We start from the raw sequence: 27,868 nt of genomic DNA, 5'->3' as shown, positions 1-27,868 counted from the left end.
ATTTAAAAAAAAATCTTAAAAAAAAACAACCTGATTCTGTTCTACATGTAAAATATTAGGTGTTTGTGGATTTTTGGGGGGGGGGACATGGTTTTATTATACATTGTCAGCTTTTATTTCAACATTCACCCATATTCCTTAAGTTTCCCGGGCTTCTTGTAGAGAATGGCTTCCAACCTTACTTCTTTTAAATGCCAATATATTAGGACGATATCCTATCTGCCTTAACACACTGAAATTCATAGACCTTTCCCTTCAGCTACAGCTACGCCACAGTGTGATAGAAGAGTGATTTTTGTAAAGCACGTGGGTAGGTGTGTTATGTCAAATTTCTGTCAGATACATAAAGAAAATGTTAGAAAAAAATTGCTGGAGGACGAGAACCTCTGTCCCCGCGCACACTCTGGCCGCCCAGACGGCGAGATAAGTGAGGAGCTGCCGCCACCTGGTGGCTGAAATAGAAATGGCAGGCAGGCCCCTGCGGAAGGAGCTCTTCCTGCCTGGGAAATCTCTTCCCGCCCAGGCGCCCTGAGAACCCACCCCAGACACAGCCTTCACTGCCATCTCCCTGGAGCCCTCACACCTCAGTGCTTGACGCTTCTTTGGGGGCATCAGGGTTCCAGGAAAGACCTCTGGCTGAGAGGTGGGAACCCTGAGTACTGGGCCCCCATCTGCAATGAATTTGCTGTGTGCCCCTGGGCAAGGGCACTGCCCTCTCTGGGCCTTGATGTGTAGTGTGGAGAGTGGAGAGAATTGGTCTTTGATGCCACTACAGGCCTGCCACACTTGATCCTCTCAACCAGGAGCAACCAAGTTCCCTTGCAAGCTGTCTTCTCTGCCTCCTGCCCACAGAGTGACTTTAGGGCTTGGCAGGGGAGGGCAAGACAGTCCTTCTTGGACGCACAGGGACGGATGGGCTGGCTTTCTAAGGCCATCCCAATCCTACGTTCTTGTTAGGTTGCCAAGGGCTCCTGACCTGGGTACGCATGCCAACTGCCACTCCTGAAGGTCAAGTCCGGAACAGAACTCCTCTGCCACTTAGTGACCCCCAGGCCCAAGCTCTGGCTTCCAAGGGCTCAGGACTCTCTGAAGGCAGAGGCAGGCTTCCCCCCTCAGACCAAGATTCCCAGAGAGCTGGGGCTGGCTTCCTCCCTCAGACTGGGGACTCCCCGAAGGTGGGAACAGTTTCTCCTCTCCCCTCCCCACCTCCAACCTGGAGCTCCCTGACACGGGCTATGTAGACCCCTAGACAGAGGGCCTCCCGAGGGCAGGCCTATCTTGTTCCACCAAAGAGCCCAGCGCCGCAAGGCAGGCCCCGAAGGCAGCATAGTCCCGGTGCTCCTAGCTGCTCCTAGCCGCTCCCCCATCTCCAGCTCCCTGCCCACACGGTGGGAGAAGGCAGCGAGGCAGTGAGGCTCTGAGGCATGTGTAGAATAAATAGAACTTTATTCTTTATCCAGTAGATCTCAGTGGAAAGTCCAACAGTAACAGGTGCACCAGCGGGCTCTGGGGGGATGAGACCCCAACCCCGGGGCAAGGAGGGCAGGGCAGAACCAGCTCCCCCAGCCTGGGGGTGCAGGGGAAGAGGGGAGGGAACCCCCTGTAGGCCCGTCCTGCGGGGCAAGGAGGGGGCATGGGGATGTGGTGGGGAGCGGGGGGCAGGCCAGGGAAACAGAGGAACTCAGGCCAAGTGTGTCTGTTGGCCCATCGGTCCGCTGTGTGTGTGTGTGTGTGTGCGCGCGCGTGTGTGTGTGTGTGTGTGCGCGTGCGTGTGTGTCTGGGGGCCCTGTGGGCAGTGCTGGTGGCTGTGAGGCTGGGGGACAGGGGCAGCTTGAACTCCTTGGCCAGCCCCTTCACAGTGGGGGCTGGAGGGCTTAGATGATGGGAGAGGCAGCTCTGCCAAGTCCACAGGGCTGAGAAATACACACGAATATGTTCTGAGGGCTCCCCCCTTGCTTTGCCCCCTGCCCTTTCATGGTGGGCCCCCTCCTCCTGGGGGCTGCCTGAAACTGTCCATGCCCAGTGGTTAGGCAGAGGGAGAAGGGGAGGACAGACCTCGGAAAGTTAGTACTTCACAGTTTTAAAGAGAAAACTGAGGAGGAAAAGGCTGGGGAGGAGGGCTAGGGGGTGCAGGGACATGGAGAGTGTGGGAGCCCCTTGTGAGCCGCTCCCCTCCCCCAGGACCCACCCCCCTCCAGCTCTGGATCCAGCTCCCCCCAATACACAGCACAGATTCCTTCAGTATAAATGTGCTTAAAATGAAAATTCTTATTAAAAAAATCAAAACCAAAAAAAATTTAAAATAAAAACAAAACCAGCGAGAATTAATACCTGGGGGTTGGTACGGCAGGGTATGTACAGGGGGAACCCCCCCACCCCTGGCCCACCCCCTCTGTCACCAACCGAGGCAGGGGGGTTTCCCGACCGGGGGGCAATGGCTTGCGGGTTCTGAGTATGGGGGAGCCAGGTCCTGGCATTTGCTGGTGATGAAGATGTGGCGAGGGGGGCAGAGGGCTGTCTTGATGAACGCAAGGCCCCCAGGCTCCATCCCGAGGCCCAGGACCAGGGGTCCTCACTCAGTTCACGACCTTGCCCCTGACGTCAGCCCAGGCTGCAGGAGCAGGCAGTCCGTGCTGCCCGGGCCTCCCTCTGAAGAGTCACCGCCTCCTCCCTCCTGTCTCCGAGGAAAGGGAGGACGGGGGGGGGGAGCAGGGCCGGTGGGGGTCGCATGGTTGGTAGAAAGGCAGAGAAAAGCCAGGGCGTGGGGTGAGGGTTGTGTCCACGGGGCACGGGCAGTCACGGGGAGTGGGTGGCCGGGCTGCTTCTGTTGGAGCTGGGGCTGAGGCTGGGGCTGCAGCTGCCGGGTGGGGGGGCCAGGCCGCCCCCATCCCGCCCCCCGCCCCCCGGCTGTCCGCTCAGAGTGTCCAGGCCCTCGGAGTTCTCCAGCATTTCCTGGATGAGGGGTGGCATGGAGCCCGGGATCTCCATCTTCAGCGTGATCACCCGCTCAGCCCCTGCCGGAAAGGAATAGCAGAGATCAACACGTGGGCCCCCAGCCTCACAAAGCTCCAGGAGGGAGGGTGCGGGTTGGAAGGACCAGTTCTACCCATATCGGCATCCACCACGGACCGAACTCGGGGCGCAGTTCTCTGACATAAGCCAGCTCTCTTAGGCCCCCAAGTCTAGGGGCAGCAGTGGTTGCAAACCCAGGCTCGGGGGTCAGACTGCCTGGGGTGGACCCGGGGCCCTTCCTACGTGCCGTGTGTTACAGATTCTCCTCCTGACGCCTCAAACACAGCTCTGTAAACACCATCATGATCCCTGTTCCTCAGGTGGGAAACTGAGGCGCAGCGCTGCTCAACACACACCCACACGGTCTGGCTACAGAGCCATGCCCTCAACTAGCACGCAAAGGTGACAATGCCCCCTCAGAGCTCCCACGCAGGAGGTCACCTGGGCACGGGGAAGTCCAGATGAATGGGGCATCGTCTTGGGCACGAAGATGTGGGGTGCTGACTCCCACGTGGGGGGCCTGACTCTGGGCACGGGCAGGGGGTCCTGGGCCAAGTGTTGGGGTCCGGCTCTGGCATACACACAGGGCACGAGCCTCACCCTTAGCACTGATGCTTCGCAGGTCTGTGATCTTCATCAGCATCTTGGGGAACATGTGAGGGCGGCTGGGTCTCCGTTTCCGCACATAGACCTTCAGCGCCTCCAGCAGCGGCTCCTGAAGCATGTCCACCCTGTCTGGCTGCTCCAGGTCCTGCCGGTCTGAGGAAGCAGATGCCCCCTGAGCAGCTCTGCCCAGGGCTAGCAAGGAACACAGCCGCGCTCCCAGCCTCAGTCACTGGGGGGCGCGCTGGCCCAGGCCACAGGCTGAGCGTCTCTGCTCCTGGGACCTCCCCATACAGGGCAGTGCTTGCGGTCTGTGGGCTGTTGAGAAAGGCCCTAAGAGGCTCTTAAATGTGAGCAGAGAGGAACTGGGGTGGGGTCGTCCGGGGCCCTCTCTGACAGCCCAATTCATAGGGATGGGACCCGTGAACACAGGCAGTGCCATCCTCAGGCAAAGGGAGGATGCCCGGGTAGGTCTCACTCCCACCCGTTATTATAGACACGAGCACAGTATGTCGAAACTCTTAATCAAATAATAACAGCGGCCAACATCTACTGGGCCTTACTGTAGGCAAACTGTGCCTTCTTTATTACCTCTTAATCCCCCCCATCAACTTTATGAGGTGGAGACACTTACTGCCCCATTTTAAAGAAACAGGAACTCAATGAAGTTCAACAACCTGCTCAAGGTCACAAGCTGGCCAGGATTTGAACCTGGGTGGTCTGACCCTCAAGCCCTCACTCTTAAGCCCCCTGGAAGGGGCACAACCCATCAACAGGGAAGCAGACATCAGGCGTCCGCCCCTTCTCCCTTGCTGTGTGGCCACAGACCAGACCCTGCCCCTCTACGTTCTCCGTTCACCCCTCCGAGGGGGCGTGACACAGAGGCCCCCTTCTGATCTGACCCCGGGCTTCTCCCTGGAAGAGACTCCGGGGGCCGCCCCACCACCCTGGGCCTGGCTCCCCAGCCCCAGGCGCCCTGCCCACCTCCACAGATGAGACAGATGGCACTGAGAAGACCAGTCTCAGCGTCATCCATCTCCAGGGGCAGCAGCTGGTTGGCGAAGGCAAAGACCAGGTCCGTGAGGGGGCCGAAGCCGGCATTGTGCATCTGGGTCCGGTTGAGGGTCAGCCCATCGGAGAAGGTCATTGTGTCCTGCTCGGGCGTGTACCGCGTGCAGATCCGCAGGATCTGGGAGCAGAGGATGCACGTGTTCAGGGACTGGACCCATCTCCCCAGCACTTCCAGTACCAGCATCCCCACAGGACCACTGGGCAGGCGGCCAAACCAGTGCTGTCTGATAGAACCTTCTGCAATGATGGAAATGTTCTAGGTCTGCCCCCACGCAAATAGTAGCCACCAGCCAACGTAGCCACTGGGCCCCTGAAATGTGGTTACTGCAGCTGAGGAACTCAACTAAATTTAATCTTAATTCATTTAAATTTGAAGGGCCACACACAACAAGCCACTACTGTACAGTGCAGATCTAGATCATCCGGTCTCCACAAAGAGAATCTAAGGGGAAACTAGAATTTGCAGAAGGCAAGGACCAGAGCGGATTTGGGTCTCCAGTCCCCAGGACTGGGTACACAGCAGAACTCCATGAATGTGTATCAGCTCCAAACATTTCAAACCCTGATCCAGGGCTGAAACTCTTGCATCTGGGGCATGGGAACAGGGGACTACCCAGAAATGCCACACCCTGCTCCTCCCGCCCCACCCCTACCAGGAAGCTGCAGCCTTGTCACCTTTCAGGTTCCCCACCCTGGAAGTGGCCAAGAAGGGACAGGTGGGCTGAGCCCATTAGGGAAGTCAAGGAGCAGAGTCCTCCCAGCCTTGACTTTGACAGTTCCCAGCACGCACATCCTGCCTCTAGCCTGGCCACCCTCTGCTCCACCAAATGCCCTGCAGTCCCCTGAATCCAGCTGGTCTCACCCTTGGGCCTGTCACACCCTGTCCCCAAGTTAGGGCCCTCTCACGTGCCCCTTCTATACAACCCGGGGTGCTCCCTCCTCTGGGATGCCTGCCCTGGGGGCCCGCAGCTGTGGCTCTCTCCTGCAGAGAAGGGACAGCCCATCCCCATCTCCAGCCAGCACTCAGCAAGGTTTGGTAACCTCTGTTTACATGTCTGCTGCCTCCACACACAGAAGGCTCTCAAGAGAGGGGCTGGTGTCGTGTTCACCTCTGTTTCCTGACACCCAGCTCAAGGCCTGGCCACACAGGGTCCTGGGTGAATCTTTATTAGATGGAAGAGATGGGCAGATGGGTGGTAGGGTGGAAGTTTCAATGGAAAGATGGGGTGAGCATGGATGGACGCATGTGTGGGTGAACGGGTGAAGCAGTGGACATCCAGATGCTGAGGGGCTATGGGAACAGGTGGTCACGTGGGGGAGGGGAAGGGTGGGCACTTGGGTGGGGGGCATTTGAACAGATCGATTCCAGATGTGTGTTTGGGGAAGGTGGCTATCTGAACAGCAGGACCTCCTCCAAGGACTCAGGGGCAGTGCCCGGGTGGGCAGGGTGCAGACCCTCACCAGGATGTCCAGGCAGGCAGCCTTGAGGAGGGTGATCTGGTCAGCAATGGTGAGGGTGGTGAAGCCGGGCAGTTGCTTGGCGAACTCCACAGTCTTAATGATGCACTTGGTGGAGAGTTCACTGAACTTGTCCCAGAGGTCAATGTCCAGAGAGACACGTTGCTCTGAGCTGTTGTTCTGGGAGGATGGGGGAGAGTGAGGGCCCTCTCCTCGTGTGCCCCTTCTCGGCCTGGCTCTGCCGCACCCACGGGCCTGCCCTCCACCCGCTCCACTTCCTGAGAGCTCCGCGATCAGGAAGCAGGAGGAGGAGGGAGAAGAGGGGAAAGCACACAGAAGCCCGGGCAGGGGTGAGGAGGGGCAGGACGGGCCCCGTGGCACTGGGGGCACCCCGCCCTGCCAGGCTGGGGGAAACCGTACCGTAGTGTATTTGCCCAGCTGACAGAGGGCAGGGAAGGTTTCCTGGTGCGCTTTGCGCACCTTCTCGATGAGCTCCCCCACCTCGGGCGTCAGCGTGTAGCTCTCGGAGCACTCGGGCTTGGGCGCCTCCTTCTTCTTCTTGTTTCTGTCATTCCTCACAGCTGTGGAGGGCAGAGGCCAGGGTTACAGCAGGTGCGGGCAGCGGCCCATCCCTGCCCGAGTTCCTCCCACCAGACAGAGCTGCTGCTGCGGCTGCCAAGGAAGCCACCCGGCCGGGCCTCACGCGCACGCACAGCGATGCGCACGCGGGAGCGCACGTGTGAATGCGCACATACGAGTGCACAGGCAGGTAAGGTGTCCACGCACGGCCCACCCATCCAGGCCCACCTGAACCCCATGCCAAGTCCGGCCCCGGCACGTGACCATCGCACACACACGCACACCCCTTGGCCGGCCCGTGGCCCCTGTACCCCACGTGTCTTTGCGGGCCCACACTCCAGGCGTACCCGGGGGGGGGTCCAGGGCTGAAAGCAAGTGTGCAGAGGGTCCCACCCCCGTGCTCTGCCTCCCCTGCCCCCATTCCCTCGGCCGGCTCCTGCCTCCACTGGCCCCCAGCCCTCCTGGGCAGCAGCCTCCCTGGGGGTCCCTGGGACTGGCTCCGAGCAGCTCCCCAGCCTGAAAGTGGGGGGCCCGGGAGGCAGAATCTCTCGGCCCATTAGCTGGGGGAGCTGACAAATCACCAGGGGCGCTGAGCCGCACACACCACTCAGCTTTAAAGAAGCGATGGGGTCGTTACCAGCCGATTATCCCAGACACGCAATCACTCACAAGACCAGCGGTGGCGGCTGCTGAAGCTGGAGGAAGGGGGGGGGGGGCCGGGGGGGGGGCAGCGGCGGGGGGGGGGGGAACTGGCATAATTTGGAGATCACTCATGTCGATTCTGCAAATTCAATAAAGTGCAAGGGAGAGGAGGGAGAGGGAGAGGGAGAGTGGGGGGGATAATTTGGGAAGAGAAAATTGCAGCTGTGACAAGACGTTTATCATTCGGAAGCTTTAATTCTATTGAACTGGCAGCTGCTCAGCTCGGGGCACTGAGCAGCCGGAGAGGAGGAGGGAGGGAAAGGGGGAGTTGGTAGGGGGGGAGGGGGGTCCCCACCCTGGTCCTCGGCACTGAAACGCTCTGGGGGTGGAAGGTGGCAGAAGCCGCAGGAGGAGCGGTGCTGGGCCCTGAAGGGAAGGGTCCCAAGTTGTCACCCACTCAACAGCACTTCCTGGGCACCAGACCCCACGTCCTCCGCCTCCTGTGGCAGGAGGTGGCGAGTTGCTTGCTGCAGGGCCCCTCTGCTCCCATGTGGGGCTCCACGTGCCCCCCCACATCCCCTCCCCACTTCCCTCTTCCACTGTCCTCCCCACAAAGGGCTAGGGGGTCCTGCAGCCCCCCTCCCCCACCCCATCCCCCAAGGCTCAGGCTCCATGGCAACGGCCACGCAGACAAGGAGGCGTCTGTCAGCGTCATTTATCTCTGACATCATCAATCACCGGTCACCACAGCAACACCCATGATTCAACACAAGAGGGTCTCCCTGTGCAGCCTGCCCTCCCTCCCTCCCTCCGTCGGGCCTCAGCTGAGCCCAAACTGGAAACCCCCAGTTCCTCTGGGATCTGAGAAGTCCCAATTCTCCCTTCCAACTCTAGGGCCCTGGCTTCACCAGACAATGGCTTTTAGATCTCTGTGCCTGCCACACACCCCCCCCCCCCACACACAAACACCCACCGGCCCCCCCCCCCCCACACACACACAAATACCAACCAGCACCCCCCAGCGCAAACCCTCCACTAAGAGGCACAACCCGGAGGCCTTCAGGTAGGCCCTGAGCCCCGCCCCAAAGCCAAGCAGGGCCTGGAAGCAGACACACACAGCCAACCACTTGCCAACACGAACGGCGGCCCACACACGGACGCACAGCTGGCTAGCCGCGGGGACAGACAGACAGGTCCTCGCAGCTGTACACAAACCATCCTTAGCCACAAGCACGCACACCATGCAGTGGGCACGCACGCTCCCAGCCAGGCGCACCGCGCACACGTGCCCACGCCCCTGGCCTTTGGGGAGCGCGTAGGGGCCCGGCCCGGCACACTCACACTCCTTGGACATGCCCACTTCGAAGCACTTCTGCAGCCGGCAGTACTGGCAACGGTTCCGGGTCACCTTGTTGATGATGCAGTTCTTGTCCCGGTGACACGTGTACACCATGTTCTTCTGGATGCTGCGCCGGAAGAAGCCCTGGGTATGGAGGAAAAGGAGTCGGCTCAGCCAAACCCGTGGTGAGGACAGAGGGCCAGGCCAGCCGCTGCCCCAAGCGTTTGGCCATCACCTACCTGGGCGGGCCTGACAAGGTGAAGAAAACAGTCCACCTACAAGGATACCCGCCCCCCCCAAAACCCCCCCCCCCCCACAAGCCCCCCCCCCCCCCCCCCCCCCCGCCCCAGAAGAATCCCAGTGCCTGCCTCAACACGGCAGGTGGGCAGTGGTCTTCCCACAAGCTATCCCCACAGTTCTGGCTTCCTCCCTCCCGGCAAAAAGGACCTCAGGGCTGCTAAGTGAGTCAGGAAAAGGGGCAGACAGGACTCGATGGGAGAGGCAGGGCTCTGGAACCCACAGCCCTGGGCTTGGGGCACAGGAAGAAGAGGCCAGAGAAGGCCACACACAGGCTGGCCAGAGAGGTGGAGATGCACACACGGTCAGGAGCAAGGCAGCAAGACACATGCTCACCACCCCGGCAGAGGTGCATGATCACCAGCCGATCCGGGCTGGTCAGGGTCTACACACAGAGACAAGCAAACCAAACAAACTGGGAACCACCAGACAGGACAGACAGACACACTGAGCCCAAAGCCTTGTGCTTTGCCTTGCTCTCTGCCCCACACCTGGGGAGAGCCACTCCATGCTGAGGGGCAGCCCGGTGCCTCAAGCCTCAAAGCCGAGCAGCTTCTGCACCCCAATCCCTGGGGAAGACACCTATACAGAGGCTCGGGCACTGGGAGAAGGGAAGAAGGCAGGCCCACAGCTGCTGGGAAGGTGGCAGCCACATCTGTCCTCCGAAGCCTAACACGGGCACGGGGAAAGCCAGTCAGACCCTGGGGATCCCACAGCCTGGGCGCCTGAAGGAGAGGCCAAGGCAGGGCGCCGGCTCCTCACTGCCTCTGCCAGGCTGCTGTGGTGAGGCTGAGGCAGGGCCATCGGGGGCAGGCCTCCTGGGTCCCTGGCCAAGAGCCAGTTGGCAGCCAGCTCACTGTGACAGCATGGGCGGCAAGCAGGAGCCGAGCGGGGGCGGGGGGGGGGTATGCCCTGCCTGCTAGAGGATGGAGATGGGGAGAGGGGCTCAGGCGGGAGGGGGACCTCCAGTTTGGGGGTCCCTGATCATCTAATGCAGGCTTCCTCTCCTCCAAGGCTCTGCCACCTTCTGTGGGGAAGGAAGCAAGAGCGGCAGTTTCCGAGACATCCCCCCCACCAATGGCATACTCCAGGACGAGGCGGGGGGGGCACCCCATTTATCTAATCAGGGCTGTCCTTCCCAGTGAACCCTCAACTCACCTTGCAGCCCTCACAGGCGCTGACCCCATAGTGGTAGCCTGAGGATTTGTCTTGACAGACAAAGCAAGGCTTGTAGATGCGGGGGAGGGGGGGTGGCGAGGGAGGACTGGGCACTATCTCTTCGGAACTGCTGCTCTGGGTCTCAATGGCTAGAGAGAGAAGAGGGGAGGGGCGGTTAGAGACCCAGGTTGCCATCCCTAATCCCGTGCCCACCCTGCTTCAAGAACTTCCCCCCAACCCCCCCGCCCAGCCTCTCCCAGCCTCACCACTGCTACCAGGACTCTCAGTCTGGGGCAGGGACAGTCTCAGGAAAGCTGGGACTCCTCAGCCAGACTTGGACAATGAGCTGCCCATGAAGCTTCCAGCACCCCATCACTCCTGCCTACTCCCCCAGGACCCCACCTTCAAAACCAGAAAGATCAGAGGATAAACCATCAGATTTGCATTGTGAACAGGACTATGCTTGGGGGGTGGGGGCAGGAGTCAGCCTGGCCCCATCTCCCCCAAGTTAGGAAGGAGTTAAGGCCTGGTAAGGAGGGAGAGAAGAGGACACAGGCTGGGGGCAGAGGAAACTGGGGTCAACAGGATATTCAAAGCGGCCACTCCCCCACCCCCTCTGCTTCCGCTCCCTCCTTCACCCACCCCACCAGTAGCCACAGCCCCTCCTCCACCTAAACAATCCCCTGGCTAGGGACCCAAGGCAGGGCGTGCAAATGTTGGAGCAGAGCAGGTGGGGATTCCCCTGAGATAAGCAGGGGGACCCCTGGAGACAGGGAGAAGAGTCCCTCTGAGCCCCGGAAGCCCACTGCTCTGGGTGCCCCCTGTCTGGGGGGGAAGCAGCATGACAAAGGGGGGTCTGTTCCTATCAATGCTCTGTCTGTCTGCCCTCAATACTATGTCCGGGTTACTACCCCCCTCCCCTCCTGTTATTCAGCTCCAAGAGGGGGGGGGGGGGGGGGTGACCCAGCCAACAGGGGCAGCCCCCACTGGCCAAATCCTCCCCACTGCCTGGCCCACTGCCCATCACCCCAGGCAGAACAGAGCTGGGTTGGGTGGGGGCTGTCTGTGCCCAAAGCCTGGGCCGCTCGGGGTGTATCATGCTGGATGAGAACTATGGCCGAGGCAATCCCAAATTCCCAAGGTACCACCCGGCAGCCTCCAGAGGCCTTTGCCAAAGTCTACTTGTCCAGGGCCAAGGAGGGGCAAGGATGTCTCCCTGGGTAGGAAGATCCCAGCCTCCTCCCCTACCCCAGAATCCTACCTATTCTCACCCCAAACTCCAGCACACAAGGTTCTGGAATTCAGAGAGTCCCAGAGCTCCTGGTCCAAGCACCCTATAAGCCATGAATCATATGGCCCCCAAGTGCAGGCACAGAGAAAAGCAGCTGGACATGGGGGGCTGGCTGCATACAATCCCCCCCCCCTTACCTGCAGACACACAGCAGTTGCCAGGCAGTGATGACAGGGAGCCAGGCCAACAACCTTGGCAGGGCCTTCCTGGCTCTCAGTGGGGCCCGAGCACCACTTCCCTGCTCAGCCTGGTGACCAGCACTGCTGTGGCCCTGTGCCCCTGTCCCTGCCCAGAGACCAGCCTTCAGCAAAGGAATACTGGATACCCCGACCCCCACCAGTCTACAGCCTCTTCACTGACCTCCCCTGGCCCTCTGCTTCTCACCCCAACTCTAAACTGCCCTGGCCTGGCTTTCCCCCCCCCCCACCTCACCCTCCCTGAGGCCAGACAAGCAAATCGGACAGGCAAGAGGCCTGAGAACAGCTGCTGGGGGGGGGGGTTGGGGTTGGGGGGCCTGGGTGAGGCCAGGAGGCAGAGGGGTGAGCCACAAAGGAGCCCTTTGTTGTGCTAACTTTTTCCAAGACGTAAAAGGAGTAACAATAGACAATCCAGACTGCTGGGGGGGGGGGAAGGAGAAGGGGGTGTGGGGGGACCACGGCCTAGAATCCAATAAGCACAGGATGAAGGCACTGACCTCCCCTCCCCTCCCCATCCGCCCTTTGCCCTGGGCCCATCCCCCCAATGCCCGCCCCACCTCTAAAATGGGACAGCGGGAGCTTTGGGGTACAGCATGGGGCAGAGGGAGGGGAGGGCATGGGGAGACACACAGGATCACCAGGACCAGGGACGGACAGCTCTAAGGCCAGGCACTGACTACAGCGGCAATAACCCACTGAACTGTGGAGCTAAGGGGCGCCTGGGGGGCTCAGTCGTTGAGTCCCCCTTAAGCTCAGGTGCTGGGATGGAGCCCCACCTGCTTCTCCCTCTCCCACTCCCCCTGCTTGTGTTCCCTCTCTCACTGTCAAACAAATAAATAAAATCTTTAAAAGAAATACAATGGGATCAATAAAAAAAAGAAAGAAAGAAATTTGGAGCTAAGGCAAAGTCCAGAGAGTGTTTATAAAACTTAAAGAATGTGCTTTTTAAAATTGTTTTGCGGCAGGATGGGGGAGATGAGCTGAGGTGGGAGCTACATTTTGGGCCCACCCCACTGCAGCTGGCTGCCTCTGAGGCTCTAGTAAGCCCTACTCCCCTACCCCCAGCACATCCCCACCTGTCACCCAGGTAACAGCCCAAAGGTTTTGCACTGTGCCCTTTGAACCCAGAGCCCTGGCCCAGTCCCCACCTCCCCAGGCCTCCAGCCAGCAGCCTGGGCTTCGGAAGCCCAGGGCACTCGGGGACCCCTGTGGCCTCTGCAGGAGCTGGCACTCAGCCTTAACTCTGCACACCCAACCTCTGGGGGGTGAGGACTGTCAGGGCCCAGCCCCTCCCCGCTCACCTCCCTCCCAGAGAGGCCCCAGCCCACAAATCTCTCCTCTTCCTGCAGAAAGAGGAGGCTGCAGAAGCACCACACCTAATCGACTCCCAGTCCCAGCGCCCCGCGGAGGGCTGGAACCAGCCCAGGAAGCCAGGCGTCCCCTCCCGCCAGCGCTGCCAGGCTCCCCTCCCCCGGCCCTCTGGCGGGCAGGGGGTTAGGGGGCACAGCGCTCCGGTTTCCCCACGCCCCAGAGCCGTTCGCAGCCTCGCACAAGGGGCCGGTTTCCTGGAGGAGATCAGCAGGAAATCAGCCGGGCCCCCGGCCAGCGGCTCCCCTCCCAATCCAGCTGGCGCGCGCGCGCGCGCTCCTCCGCAGCTCCCCTCGCAGCCCCCGGGGAGGGCTGGGGAGGGGGTGGAGGGTCCCCCGTCCCACCCCTTCCTCCCCCCACACCCCGCCCAGGGGGGAAGGTGGGGTAGCTCTGGGTGTAGCGGCGGAAGGAGGCCCCTGGCCCAGCGCCCCGATAAGCATCTCTCCCCCTCCCCCCCACCACGGGCATCCACGTGCTTCACATTCTTGGACGTCTGGGAGCGGGTGGAGGCGTGAGCAGTGAGACTGGTGGGGGACAGATGGGGAGCCACATCCTGTGTACCCCCTGTCCTCCAGTGCCCCCCAACGGGGGCTCTGGGGAAGGAGGCAAGGTTCCCAGGGCCCTGCAGGATAAAAAGCGTCTCCTTCCCGGGCCAGCCTGCAGTCTCTTCCCACCTTTGGTGCGGGGGGGGGGGGGGGGGGCACGGAGGAGGATTCCGGTGAGGGGGCTGGAGGCCTCCTGTCACCACAGGACCTCCACATACACCAGGGGGTTCCTCCCAAGGCAGTGGTGGTGACCCCCTGTACTAGACAGGGTCAAGTCATCCCCACCCCCCAGCAGCCTCCAGGTCTTTCCTGTCCCTCAGAACAACTCCCACACCCACCACTCCCAGCCCACAGTTTTGGGGCTGAGCCCACTGGCACCCAGTGACATATACACACACCTACACAGCGACTAGGGGAGCAGGGGAGCCCAGATTTCTAGCTCTGGCCAAGCCAAGACACAGTGTGGGAAACAGGCTTCCACTTCCCCATCACCAGCCTCACCAAACCCAAGGCCTGTTGGGACTGCATGCTCCTCCTCCCTGACCAGTTTGGGGCCAGGGAAAGCTGAGCTGCCCCCATAGAATGAAGGAAGAGATGGGGTTGGAGCCCAAGGCCTCTGATCCCAGATTCCCCCCAGTCCTCTGGCAAAGGCGGCCAACATGGTGACAGGGGTGACCATGGCAGCTGTGCCCCAATGATCCCACTGGGGAGAAACACCTTCCTCCAGGTCTGGAAGGTGGGAAGAAGGGTCCCAGTATCACACCTCTTACCTCTCCCGTTTGGCTAAAGTCAGCTGACACTCACACCCCCACCCCCTTGCCTCCCACCCTCCGCTTCGCTCCAGAGGCAAAGGTCAGGGGGCAGGAGAATAGGAAAGGCTGGGGGTGAGGTGGCTCTGGTAGGGGCAGAGGTGGGGTGTCTTTCCACTTCAGGTCTCCCTCTTCCTAGAGCAAAGGGGCTGGGGGTTGCCCTTCAACCTTCTCCAATCTGCCAGGCCTCCAGGGACCCATTCCGCCCCCTCCTCCCTGGCAGGCAGGAGGGAGGCAGCCGGTGGGGAGGGTGAAGCTCCAGGGAAGAGTGGAGTCCCAGCAGGGAAAGGGAAGAAACCCGACCAGGTAACAATAGCCCCCTAGCACCAGCTCCCTCCCAGCCAGGTACACTATCTCACAGCTGGGTTCGAACATGCCCAGGTGTGCACCCCAGGCGCTCACAGCTCCCGCGGGTGCACAGAGCCCCTCCAGAGGAGCCCGAACCCAGATGCAGGAGAGCAGGAAGGTGAGCAGGCTGCCAGGACTTCAGGGTTCTCATCAGTGCCCCTCTTAGGGACAACCCAGTGCCTGCCCCTATCCCTAAGTGTAAATAGGGTAACAAAAGGACACAGCTGGATTGGCAGGGGATGCATCCCTCATTTCCAGAGCAGCCCCAGACCCACAAAAACAAAACAAAACAAAACAAAACACAACTCATGCCCCAGAGAACAACCAGATTAGGATCAGGAGGAGGGATATTCTTCCCACCAGAGCAGCCTCTTCCCCCCACCCCATTCCTGGGACAGAAACCTCAAAGATGCCAGCCAAGTGTCCAGGGCCAGAACAACCCTCCTGTGGACAGGTGCCCCTCCCCAATATGTAAGGGATGGTTAGGATGGCAGACGGCTGTCTGATGAAGTTGCCCCTTCCTGCCACACCCCACTGCCAACACTAAAGACACCGAGTGGTCCCCTGACACCGACTCTAATGACACAAGGGCAAAGCGGGGGCAGCAGCTGCTGCACAGGAGGGGGCTCTCCCCCAGGCTTTGACGGGTGGGATCTGGGAAGGAGGCCCCTCCTCCTCAGAGCAGATAAGCCCACAGATAAGATCTTTACCCCACCCTCCAGGGTGGGAGAAAGGACCACTCTGCTGTGAAGCGCCTGGATTCCAAGCAAGAAAATATAAACGGGGCAAGGGGCTTCACTTCCCCTGCGGAAGTAGCAGGACAGCTGAACAAACGTTTCCTGAAGGGAGAAACCCCCAAAGTTCCTCGGCCCTGATGTAAGAGAAAGAGCGCCCAGGGCTACTCGGGAAGAGCCCAATTGTCCAGCAAGGGCACCCGAGTTTCAGCAAGAGAGACGGGAAAGCGAAGAGTAGAGACAAGCCCCCCCCCACGCCCCAGGCCCGCATCCCCCGTGGGAGTGGAAGCCCTACCGCCCACCCCCAGCCCCAGCTCCTACAACGGGAGAGGGGAGGCCGGTACCTACAGTGGTTTGAGCCATTCCAAAGCGGAGTCCGGAGCGGGGTGGAGTAGGGACCAGGGGCGGGGAGCACCTTCTCCGGGAGCAAACAGGCCCGGTTCTGGTTATAAAAATCCACCACAAGGAAGGGATTGGGGGTGGGGGTGAGGCCCCCCACTTCCACACTCTCGTACATCTTCCCCGCGAAGACAAGAGGTCCGGGCGGGGAAGTCCTACGCGCCGCCTCCCTCACTCAGCCGGCGGCGCCATCCGCGGGGAGCAGCTGGGGGCGAGGGGCACGTCCCCCCCACCCCCCCAGCCGCGACTGGCAACCCGAGCCGGGGGCCCCCGTCGCCCGAAGTCCCGTGTCAAAGTCGGCCGGCCGCCCCACCAGCCCCGGGTGAAGGGGGGGGAGGTGGGGGGGGGGCGGGGGGGTCCCTCGGTTCCCGCCCCCCCGGGAACGCCCGGCCGAGGCCCGGGAACTCAGCGGCTCCACCTCGAGGGGGCTCCCGTCTCGAGTCGCATGCTGTCCGAGGCAGAGTCCCGCGGCTCCCCAAGTGCGCCAGCCGGGGGCGGGATCGGCGCGGGGCGGGGGGGTGGGGGGGCGCGCCGAGCACTTCCTCCTCCCCGCCGGGGCTCCCGGGCTTCTCCCGGGAGAGGATTCCGGGTGGGGATGGGGACCCCGCGCGGCTCCGCCTCCGCCAGGCCCAGGGCGTCCGGCAGACACTCGGTCTCCGAGGTGCGCGCCGCTGCCCCCCCCCCGGCCCCAAGCCTGCGCGCCCCCTCCCCGGCGGCTCCACCCCCTTCCCTCCGCCCCGTCCAGTCCAGGCACCGCCCCTGACTTAACCCTTGCCCGGCGGCTCCGGCTGCGGCGGGCGAAACGCAGAGAACTGATAGAGAGAGGCGGGCTGCGGCGGGCGAGTGGGGGGAGCCTGGGAAGGGGGAGAAGAGAAGGGGGGACGCACGGGGGAAAGGCTCCAGAGGAGGAGTACGCGGAGAGGTGGAGGCTGCGCTCGGAGGCAGGGACGGAAGAGGGGCGGGCGTCTCCCCCATCCCAGTTCCGGCTCCCAGCCTCCCCCTTGGTTTGGTCAGTCCCCGGCCCGGCGCTGGTGGAGGAGGTGATGGGGCGGGGAGGAGGAGGTGGTCCCGGTGTCCTCCCCCAACACACCCCCCACCCGGCCCGGGCCTCATTTGCCTAATGCAATGCGGCTGAACTCTCGCTGAACTCGCCTGGCGGCGCCTCACCTCCGGGTGACCCACCCACCAATGCCCGTGACATCACCCGCTCGCCAGCCCGCCCACGGGGCTCGCCCGCCGGCCCCCGGCCCTCCCCGGCCGGGCGAGCACCCCGGGAGACGCGGAGAGTGGCCGCAGGAGGCGAAGGGCCAGGGTGCGCGGGGCCAAGTGTTTGCGCCACGAACGCGGCGTGCCGGGCGTCCAGGGTGTGACATTGTGCAGCTCAGGCGCTGAGGATGAAACACCCAGCTTGTGTCATTGTCTGTGACATCATGTGTGTCTCCGGCCGCCCGCCCGCCCGAACCCGACGCCGCAGCGCGGATATGCTTTGGCACAAACGCGTGCAGAGGGGGCTCTCCTCCCCAAGCTCTGCGTGCTTCCGGCGAGCAAAGCCCCGCCCAGGGTGTCTCCCAGCCGCGCAACCAGGATCGGCCCCCCACCAGGCAGTCCCTCCCGGGAGAGCTAAGAGGAGGGGCTGGTGCCTTCCAGCGGACCACTTCCTCCCGGAAGCCCTCGGGATGCCTGTTTCAGTGGAGGAAAGGCCTAGGGTGGGAAGGCCCATGAAGGAGGGGGATGTCCCTAGAGGAGAGGGTATCCTGTTACTCCCACTGACCCTGCAGCAGAGCTCCCTCACTCTAAAAGGGGATAGAAATTGACATGCTTCCCAAGTATATTCCTCTAGAAGCCAGGTTCTTAACCTATGTTGTCAGTTAATCCTCGAGCAACTCCCAAGAGATAAGTGGGCATTATTCCTACTTACAGATAAAGAAACTGAGGTCTCTGCAAAGCTAGGTGGGTTGTCCCAAGTTCACATTGCTACTAAGGGGTAGAGTGAGTATTTGAACTTTCTGCTGCCAAGCGCATATTCCCACCATGCCAGGCTGACAAGAAAAAGTATTTTCTGAGTACCTCCTATGTGGATACCTTGGTAAGCCTGTTCTTGCAGACCTTATGGAGCAACAGCCATTAAGCATATCATCGTAAATATATATAGAAATGTAATTGCAAACTGAGGTAACTGGTATTATGAAACAACTATAATATGCTTTGAAGGAGAACTGGTGTAGGTACCTATTTTAGGTTGAAGAGTCAGGGAGGACCTCAAGGCAGAGACCTAAAGAAAGAGTAGAAGTTTAGATAAGTCAGGCAAAAAGTAGGAAGGAATGTGGTCCCAGTAAAGGAAAGAGCCTGTGCAATGGTCCTGGGGTTAGAGATGGGGGGGGGTTCATTCAAGGTACTGACAGAAGACTAGGTTAGTGGGAGCTTAAAATTCAAGAGGCAAACAGACACAAGACCAGGCTAGAGAGGCAGGCTCAGGCCAGACCAGGTGGGCTTGTTGGCCTCAAATGACTTTGGGATTTTATCTTCAATGCAAGGAGAAGCCACAGAAAGCTTCCAAGTGGAGGAGAAGCAAGATCTGATTTACAGTGGTATAAGATCTTTGGAGCAGCTGTGTGAAGAATGGCTTGTAGGAGGGCAAGAGAGACCAGTGAGTAGCTGCCGCAATGGTCCAGGCAGTACACAGGGCTGGGGGAGGCAGCAAAGAGGACTCCGGCGTGTGGCTTGTGCAGAAGCAAAGTTCCCAAGACTGCAAAGCACTGACGTCTACTGGCCTGGTGGACAGGTGGCTGTGGGACTCCCATGGGAGGTCTCCCCTGAGTGTAGTCTGGGCTGCAGACAGAACGCTGGGGTCTGGAGCACATATATGCAAGCCCTGGCAGCGGGTGAGTGCCAGGGAAGAGGGCAGCCTGCTGCCACAGCCCTCGGTCTCTTTCCTCCTAAATGACCTAGCGCCTGGGTACCAGGTACGTGCGAGGCTCTGTGTTCACTGCTGCAAGGTACTAAGGGAGTCTCCATCAAAGACCCGGTAACTGCGGAAAAGATCTCCCAAATGATTACAGCTCACGGCAGGAGCTAGGTGGGAAGAAGTCACTTCGTGGTAGAGAGATGAGTGTTGGAAGAAAAAAAAAAAATAAGGACCCGCAGGCATTCAAAGGTGCAAGGGTGTCGTGAGGAAGGGGGAACGGCTGTGAAGGTTTCTGAGAAGAGGCGGCATTCAGGATGTTCCTGAAAGGGTGGATAGGATTTCTGGAGCTGGAGAAGGGGCAGATACCTGTTCTGGGCAACAGCAGTGTCCCGGGGCAGTGAGAGAAGAGGGGGGGAAAGGAAGGCTCTGTGGGCTGAGGGAGAACTCCAGGGGCAGCTGCCTGCAGGCCCGAGGCCCCGTCCTCCTCTGCTGCTCCTTTGTCACATTCCCCACGGCTCCTCCAGGGCTGTGTGCTTTGCAGGCCCTCGGCAGGTGTGGGCTGAACTGAACTGGCCCCCACTTGTGCCAGGCCCCCTCCTGTCCCCAACCCCATCTGGAGGGCATGACAAACAGGAAATCAGGAGGCCCGGAGCCAGACAGACATTGGGTCCCAGTACAGCATGGCCATCCCACAAGACAAGGATGCCCGGCTCCACCCGCCTCGTCATCACTGCTCTTGCAGGGCACTCGAAGCTCATTCAGGCTCTGATCATCAGCCAGCAGGTCACCGTGGCCTCAGAGCAACTCATCCAGCCGGGAACACAATAACAGTCTTGCTTTAAAGGGGAGGATACAGACTCAGAGGGAGGACGGGTGACCTGCCCAAGGCTGCACAGGAACAGCTGTCCTTTTTTAGGACTTCTGCCCGTGGTGCCTTGGTCTGTGGGCGGAGAGAGGTTCCCGGCAACCCAGGAATCAAACTGGGGAGGGGAGGGCCTCTATTGCTGACCTAGCCAAGGCTGATCTAGCCAGTCTACCCTGGGAGACCCAGCTCCACTGGCTGTGCCTGACTCCATGGAGGAGGAGGAGGAAAGAGGTAGTGTGGGCACCGCCCGAGAGTGATCTGGAGAAGGGAAACACTTCCTCTTTCCACAGATGCTACCCCCTAAAGCGTAGTCCTGGCCTGCACTGACACATCCCCATGGGCACACGGGCTGTGGCATGGGGTGGACCCAAGTCTCAGCCAAGAGGACAGGCTTCCTTCCCTGAGTCCTGCCCGAGGGAAGCCGGCATCATCAGTGCTACCAGATAAAAGGTGAGGGGCCCCATCTTCACTCAAGATTCCATCCAGCAGTAGCTTGGATGACTCTGCATCTTTAGACCCCAGGAAAGGCACTGCTGGCAGTACCCTCTCTCCCGGAGTTGTCCCTCTTATTGTCCAGGGAAAGAGTGAAGAGAAGGGAGGGATGGAGGACAGAGATGAAGGGAAGAGAGTGGCAGAGGAGAGGAAGGGAGGGTCTCCCCAAGCTCCAGGCACACACACTACTGATATGTGGACAGAAGGGGGCTCCCATCTCGGTCCCATCTACTGATTGCTTCCAACTTCCCTGCCCCCACCCTACATATTGAAACAAAATAATAAGAACTGTGGCTTTTACACTCTGTTCCTATAGTGTCTGGGTGGGGGGGAGGGCTCCTGAGCTCTACAAACTCCTGTGGGCTGCAGCGGGCTGATTCGTGGGTGGGGATGGGTGTGAACAGATTGTATCCGCAATTTCCAGGGCAGGATGGAGATCTGGCCCAGGCCTCTCAGCGCTCTTTCCCTCCAGCCTCCAGGATCCAAAACACAGAGGAGGGGGCGTGGCTTGGCTGCCTTCCCCCGCGCCCCCTACTGGGAGAAGGCAGGAGGTCCTCGGGCAGGAGTGGGCCTCAGCTATGGGGGAGGGGGTTTCAACATTGGCACTGCGCCCCCCAAAGCTCCCCCCACCCAGGAGTGCCCCCCCACAATACCCTCCTGCAGCGGCCTATCTGGATGGTGGAAAACAGGTCCGCTTTACCGCTCACTTAACCCAGTGAGCTTTACCTCCGCCCACCCTGTTGTCTCATGTGCAACAGGGATACTGACCCTCTCCCAGCATCTTAGGGATTAAGGTCTGTAAAACAGAGATAAAGTCGGGGCACACAGTAGGTGCTCCACAGATGTTAGCATCCCGTTCTCTCCCACTCCTACCTAGAAGGGGCCCTGGTCCCTTTTCACTGTGGGAAAGGGTACCACACAAGACAGGAAGGATGCAACAAGCAAGGGGCAGAGCTGAGGGCATTAGGTCGGTGATACGTCGGTGATCTTGCCTAATCTCAGCCTTTGAGGGAGGTTCTGGTAATATCCCTGTTTTAGAGACCAGGAAACGCGCTCAGAGAGGTCATCCTATGAAGTAAGTGGCAAAGCCCGAACTCCAGCTACCCCGGCCTCCTACACAGCCTGCTTGGAATTCCGGGAGTAAGCAACCAAAAAGGCAGGGCAGTTTCCCCTCTAGCCTAGACTAGCGATAAGAGAGAGAGAGACCCTGACCTCCCCAAACACATAGCACAATCCACAGTCCTCTCCCCTTTAAAGACTCTATGCCCTAAGTCACCGCCCCCTCCAGCAACAGACAAACGGACACCCCCTCCTGGCTTTGGATTTGATTCTCCCAAAACACACTCAACCCTCTGACCTTCTCACCCCATACATACAAACCATTAACCCCATTCCCAACACACACTCAGCCTTGACCCCCCCACAACCCTAAAACACACACAACCCTGACCCTCCTCACAATGTACACAGAATCCCAACCCTCCATAGTAAATACCAGTCCTCAGAGATCAAGCCCCAGGGGCTGTGGGGAGGTGGGGAGGGAATCCTGTACCATCCCTCGGACTTCCCACTCTGGCTCCCTGACTGGAGTAGGACAAATACCCACCCCTCCCCACGGTGACCTGGACCTGTCATTCCACAGGCCACCCACGTCTCTGAAAGGGACACGCAAGGTCCAGCCTCCTCCTCACGTGGGAAGAGGGAGGGGAAAGGGACGGGGGATTATCCAAACACCTCTGTTGGTGGGAAGTGGGAGGAAAGAGCCTCATCTGGGAGGTTTCCTACAAAGAGGGTAACCATTGCTCCTTGCAGGAATGGGAGCCACCAAGGTCTCCCTCTCCTAGGAACTGCCTGACCCCTGGCACCAGCCACAAGGCAGGGAGAGCAGGGTAATGAGGCTGCCTCCATCTCGAACACATGTGAATTTTGATCTGTCATGCTTTGTTACCCAGGACTGAGGAGCTTGGGTCACCAGGCCACCCAGCCCTGCACGAGGAAGGCGATGCCTGGCTCCCTGAGGCCCATGGCTACACCTCTGGTCACGGAGAAGAAGGTCAGGGAGAAGCTCAGAAGCGGGGGGTCTGGGTAGGAAGAGAAGTTGTTTACTAGGAGGAGGGGAGGGGTAGGGAAACCCACATGCTCACAGAGGGAGAGGGCAGGAAAGGGGCATTGCCTAACCTGGGTGGGGAAAGCCAGAGAAGACTCCACTTGCCCGAAATGTGGGCACCCCACCCTGGGGAGAAAAGGTTACCAGGGTGGGAAGTGGGGGACCCGGAAACCCTCCCCACCTCTAAGAAAGAGGAAGAAGCTTGCAACATTTAGAGGAGGGCATGGCATTTGCTCGTCTGACACGGGGTGGGCAAGAACCCAGGCCAGGCCCTGGGCCCCTCCAACTCTGAGCAGTGCCGGGGGCTCTGTTCCCATCACCTGGGGAAGGACAACTTATCCACAGGTACCAGGTTATAAGCCCCCGACTTCTCCCTCCCTAAAAATCCCACCCTGGCAGGAAGTAGATGCTCCAGTGACCGCCCCCCCCCCGGCCCCCACCAAGAATACGAATTCCAGTCCCTGTAGACACAAGGAACCACAGACATGCCCACCCATTCCCCAGCAACTCTGAACCCAGCGCCTGGCCTCCCTGGTCACCTAGCACAGACTGGAAGACTAGGCCAGAATCGGAGGGCCCTGACTCCCTGGTCACTGCACTATCCGCCACTGCTGGGTGAGGAAACAGAAGATGGAGTGTGGATGGCATGGCAGTGGAAATGCGGTACCTGCCTGCCCCCGGTCCCAGGCCATAGAGAGGGGGAGCCTACAGGAGCACAGACGCCGAGCCCCCCAGCAGCCGGTGGGGCCGGGGAGGGAGGGGCCGTGGCGGAGCCAGAGGAGGAGGTCCAGGAAGCGGTGGTGGTGGTGGGCGGGCGGCCAGTGCGGGCAGCGAGGCGCCCAGCCAGGGCCTGCCCCAGGGACAAAGAGACTCCCTGGCTCCGGGGAGAGAGTGCTGCCCCCACACCGGGAAGGGGACACTGACCCAGCCCGGCCGGGCGCTGAGGGCAGTGGTGCCAGGCAGCCAGCCAGCGGCCGTGGGAGGGGCAGTGGGTGCCCGGGGCAGGGCGTTCATCCCTGCCTGCCAGGAGAGGTGGGCCACGTTTCCCAGGTCAGCAGCTGACCGGCCAGCCGGCCGTCCATGGCCCATTCTGCTGCTTCCAACCCCTCCCGCCCCAGGCCAGGCCCCCGCTCCCTCCTCCCCTGCGCACCCCCCCCCCCCCAAGCCCTGGCCTGGTGCCCAGCTGGGCCCTGGGGGCCAGAGTTACTGTAAGCGGCCTGGCAGGCCCGAGGCCTGGACTCTGCCAGCTGGCCATAGCTGCTGCCGCCTCCCACTACCTGGCTCGGCCAGCCAGGGAAGGGTACTGAGACCCCCATCCAGCCAACAGGCGACCCCCGTGGCAGAGGGTGGAGTCCCAGAGAAAACACGGGCCCTGCCAAGAGCATGCAGGCGCACACAGCCGGAGTCCAGGCCCAGCGCCCCCTCCTGGGCCACCGGCCCCAGCCACCAGGCAACTGTGGGAGGAGTTGGCAGGGGGAGGGGAGCGGGGGTCTCCAGCCAGCCTGGCAGGCTGCTCCTTCAAGCCCTTTCCCTCAGAGGCACTGGTTGGGGTGGGGCAGAGGTCGGGTGCCACCCTCACTAGAGTTGCCATTTCCACCAAATGTTGAGAGGTTTGTTTACTGGCCTCCGGCCTCCGTGTCCAGCCCTTGGAGCTATTTATAAGGCCCTCCACAGCACAGCGCAGGACACCAGGAGCCCTGAGGAACAGCTCTCCCTCTGCCGCCCCCGACGTCAAACGTGACCACTGTGATCAGACTACAAGCCCTTGACATCCTTGACACCCCCCCCAACACACACACACACACACACACACACACACACACACACACACGACGGTCCTCCTCATCTGGAGAAGATGTGGCCTGCAGAGGAACAGATGTGCCCAGAGGCCAAGCCCCGAGGCCTGCTGCCCTCCACAGTCCCCTCCCACTGAGCCTCCCGCCACCCCACTTACTGGCTGGGGATGGCGTGCTATAGCCGCTAACTGGAAGCTGGTGCTGAAGAGTGGTCAGAGCGCCTGGCGGTGAGAGTCCACCCAGCATAGGCGGGAAGAAGAAGGCATAGGGGGGCACCGGGTACCCATTGAGGTGCCCTCCCCCAGGTGTTGGGCAGGAGCTGCTGTTGCTGGCCATGCCAAGCAGCCACAGTCAGAAGGGTAAGCAGGCAGTCTGGCAGGAGGCTCTGGTGGGCTTCAGGCTGCCCCTCCTCGGGGCATGGGGCCTGGGCCCAGAGGGGGTTTGGGTGGTCAGCCCACCCCCCCTTCTGTCCCGGAGCTGCTGTCCAAGGCCACAGGCTAATCTCACACTCCTGGATCCCCCACTCTAGCTGGGGGCCGGGTGGGTTGGGGGACGCCCCAAGAGCTGGTCCTTTGGTCAAGCAGTTCTGTAATCTGTCACTTTTCTGGGCAGGTCCAGAGCTGGCCTTCAGGACACCGAAGAGGATGCCTCTCCTAGATGGGCCCTGGCTAGGCGGCTGGGGGGGCCATGTCCTGTGGCACTGCAGAAAAAGAAAAGACAGGTGAGTGGTCACCAAGGAGCGGGTACACGGGCATTCCCCGTGGAGCTCCCCAACCTGGGCGGCCGGAGATTTTCCCGTGGCACCCGGCTGAGCAGACAGCTGGCACTGTGCCTGGCTGGCAGAGACAGCCTGGGAGCAGGGCCCAGACACTGCTGGGGGTGGCAGGCTAGCACAGCCCGGCTGGGGAGACAAGGAGAGGGCCCAGAGCCACAAAGGGCCTCTCACCCATAGTCCCGAGGGGAAAGGTCAGGGTCTGCCACCCCAGAGGATCCTTGTAGCAGAGGCAGGCCGCTGGCCCTCCTCCCCACAGTGTGGGTTACCTGAGGTCAAGATGCAAAGAACCGTGTGCTTGAGGGGAGGAGAAGGGAGGGGGAGGAAAAGCCGCTTCCCTAAAGCATTGGCACTTCTCAGAAAAATGACTCCTAGGCCAGGGGGCCCTTCTTACACCACTTCCCCCCAAAATCCAAGCCCAAGCACCCCAGATGGGTTTGTCCCACAGGCCCAGGGAGGAGGCCCACTGCCATACACACAAATGGGGAAATGGGAACCCAGGACTCCTGGGTGTCACCTCCGATGCTTATTAGCATGATGGGCCACCGGTGGGCAGGGCGTCAGGAGGGCAGGGACTGCCCAGGGTGGAAGCCCCTTACCCCCAGGGAATAAAGGGGTAGGGGGGACTGATGAACTCAAAGTTCACCCACACAGGGGCGCCTGGGGGGCTCAGTCGGTTAAGCGTCTGCCTTGGGCTCAGGTCATGATCTCAGGGTCCTGGGATCGAGCCCCACGTCAGGCTCCCTGCTCATCGGGGAGCCTGCTTCTTCCTCTGCCCCTCCCCCTGCTTGTGCTCTCTCTGTCTCTCTCTCTCTCTCTCAAATAAATAAATAAAAATCTTTAAAAAGAAAAAAAGAAGTTCACCCACACCCTCTGTCTGCAGAAGCCACATCCCTGGATGGGGTGGGAGATGGGCACAAGATGAAGGACCAGATGCCCCCCCTCCAATAGTGTGAACACAGATCCATACTCTGTTTGAACAGCTGGGACCAGAGGACATGTACTGATAACACCATGGGGCAGAGAGAGACAGAGATGAACCCAGAGATCCCAGGACACAGTGAGACAGGCAGCAGTGAAGCAAAGAGAGAGAGAGAGAAAGAGAAGCATCCACAAGAGAACGCTTCAAATCAAATCCACTTGGGGTATAGGATATCCATACACAAATACAAGTGCATGGATATATTTATATATGAATACATAATCACATATACATGACATATATACGGTATTATATATATGTGAAAAACCTATATGAAAGACCAAAACAAAGAGACAGACAAAAAGAAACACAGCCATTTAAAACCACAATGAGATACCAATTCATATCCACTAAGGTGGCTGTAATCCAAAAGACTACTAACAAGTGTTGGTGAGGATGTGGAGAAATTGGAACCCTCGTCCATGGCTAGAGGGAATATAAAATAGGCCAACTGTTTTGGGCAACAGTGTGGCAATTCCTCAAAAAGTTAAACAGTTACCCTATGATCCAGCCTGTTCCCTTCCTAGTATCTACCCACGAGATATGAAAACAAGTTCACACAAAAGCTTGTACACGAATGTTCACACCAGTTTTTACTCATAATGGCCAACAAGTAGAACCAACCCAAATGTCGATCAACTAATGGATAAAGAGAATGTTGTGCAGCCGTATGGAAGCTTATTCTGTCACAGAAAGGAATGAAGTACTGATATATATGACTACAGCATGGGTACACCCTAAAAACCTTATGCTAGTTCTAGAAGGCCACATACTGATGATTCCATTTATATGAAATGTCCAGAGTAGGCAAATCTATAAAGACAGAGAGTAGGCTGCGGTTACCAGGGGCTAGGAGGTGGGTCTGAGGGAAATGGGAGGTGACTGCTGATAGCTATGGGGGCTCTTTTTGGAGTGCTGACAATTTTCTAAAATGGATTGTGGGGACAACCACACAGGCTGTGAGTATACGAAAACCACTGAATTGTACACTTTAATGAGTGAATTTTATGGTATTTGAATTACATCTCAATAAAGCTGTTAAAAAGAAGAAAGGAGAGGGGCGCCTGGGTGGCTCAGATGGTTAAGCGTCTGCCTTCGGCTCAGGTCACGATCCCAGGATCCTGGGATCGAGTCCCGCATCGGGCTCCCTGCTAGGCGGGGAGCCTGCTTCTCCCTCTGCCTCTGCCTCTCTCTCTCTCTCTCATGAATAAATAAATTAAAAAAAGAAGAAGAAGAAAGGAGGGATGGATGCCTGGCTGGCTCCATCAGTAGAGCATGTAACTCTTGATGTCAGGGTCGTGAGTTTCAGCCCCATGTTGGGGGTAGAGTTTACTTAAAAATAAAAAATAAATATAAAAAAAGAAGAAAGGAAGGGAAAAGGAAAGAGAAAAAAGGAAAAAACAGGGCTCTGAAGACCCAAACTAAGCACTGCCTCCATGTCCAACCCCTAATCTTCCCCCTCCCCCTCCCCAGCTCAGGCTGTACCAGGTCCTAAGCACCAGGCTCCAGGCTCCAACCTAGAGTCCAGGGTATATGCATACAGCCAGCATTTGGCCAGGCACCATGCCTAGGGGTGGAGGAGTTCCTGCCAAGGCCACTGTGGACAAGGCCAGGGCCACTGTGGACAAGGCCAGGACTTTTGCGCCCAGCTGGGCCAGGCTGAGGGAGGGGGAGTTGGGGACAGGTACTTGCTAGGGAGGGGGCAGCTCCCCCAGGAGTGAAATCTGGACCTTGTTAATGACCATGATTTTTACTGGTACTAATTATGACAACCATAAGGCCTCTCTCCTTACTCCTGAATGAGGTGCCCCCTTCCCTCCCCAGGCCCCTGCTGATTCCCTCCCAGGCTGAGAAGGCTGACGTCAGAGGAACAGGGGCCCCACCCATTGGGCCAGCTGCCACCCCAGCCCCCCACACCCCTGTGGGGCCCCACACAACGGGAACTCTCGAGCTGAGGGAGCCAGGCAAGGGAAGGAGGGGTTGGCTGAGCCTCATCAGCGCTGACAGACAGACACACACACACACACACACACACACACACACATACACAGACTCTCTCTCTCTCTCTCTCTCTCTCTCTCTCTCTCTCTCTCTCTCTC

At 59.8% G+C, this 27,868-nt stretch overlaps 2 protein-coding genes across 12 annotated transcripts in view; both read right to left on the bottom strand.

Moving 5' to 3' along the window:
• Positions 1 to 1,429: 1,429 nt before the first annotated feature.
• RARA (retinoic acid receptor alpha) lies at positions 1,430 to 24,352 on the bottom strand. 3 transcript variants are annotated; one of them, XM_073883888.1, is made up of 9 exons: positions 15,800 to 15,915; positions 10,426 to 10,561; positions 10,160 to 10,308; positions 8,707 to 8,848; positions 6,565 to 6,725; positions 6,148 to 6,324; positions 4,600 to 4,804; positions 3,613 to 3,771; positions 1,430 to 3,014 (listed from the first exon to the last, which is right to left on the bottom strand). In XM_073883888.1, exons 4-9 carry the CDS (start codon positions 8,816 to 8,818, stop codon positions 2,797 to 2,799), a joined length of 1,032 nt encoding a protein of 343 aa, XP_073739989.1. In that variant the 5' UTR covers positions 8,819 to 8,848; positions 10,160 to 10,308; positions 10,426 to 10,561; positions 15,800 to 15,915; the 3' UTR covers positions 1,430 to 2,796. The 3 variants fall into 3 exon arrangements, with proteins under 3 accessions (XP_073739989.1, XP_025715208.1, XP_025715209.1); XM_025859423.2 differs by lacking the exons at positions 10,426 to 10,561; positions 15,800 to 15,915 and adding an exon at positions 24,174 to 24,352; XM_025859424.2 differs by lacking the exon at positions 10,426 to 10,561 and having other exon boundaries at positions 15,800 to 16,102.
• Positions 24,353 to 24,643: 291 nt separating this feature from the next.
• Positions 24,644 to 27,868, bottom strand: part of CDC6 (cell division cycle 6) — a 46,122-nt gene continuing 42,897 nt past the window's right edge. For all 9 annotated transcript variants that reach the window (XM_025859420.2, XM_073883885.1, XM_025859421.2 and 6 more), the window contains one exon: positions 24,644 to 24,715. The gene's annotated coding sequence lies outside the window, so the exon portion shown is untranslated. The remainder of the gene's footprint in view (positions 24,716 to 27,868) is intronic.

Source organism: Callorhinus ursinus, unplaced genomic scaffold, assembly GCF_003265705.2.
Source record: "Callorhinus ursinus isolate GAN/ISIS: 27379988/994484 unplaced genomic scaffold, GSC_fseal_2.0 scaffold52, whole genome shotgun sequence".
NCBI classification, from domain to species: Eukaryota; Metazoa; Chordata; class Mammalia; order Carnivora; family Otariidae; genus Callorhinus; species Callorhinus ursinus.
Note: the sequence above shows the minus strand (reverse complement) of the source record. Positions and strands in the feature narration are given on the sequence as shown.

Excerpts from the sequence above, each read along its gene's own strand:
- RARA (XM_025859423.2), bottom strand. The coding sequence starts at position 24,351 with ATGGCCAGCAACAGCAGCTCCTGCCCAACACCTGGGGGAGGGCACCTC. Across the intron at positions 8,849-10,159 it reads GCGCCTGTGAGGGCTGCAAG|GGCTTCTTCCGGCGCAGCAT; the intron begins GTGAGTTGAGGG and ends CTCCATACCCAG. Across the intron at positions 4,805-6,147 it reads CTGCCTGCCTGGACATCCTG|ATCCTGCGGATCTGCACGCG; the intron begins GTGAGGGTCTGC and ends CTCTGCTCCCAG.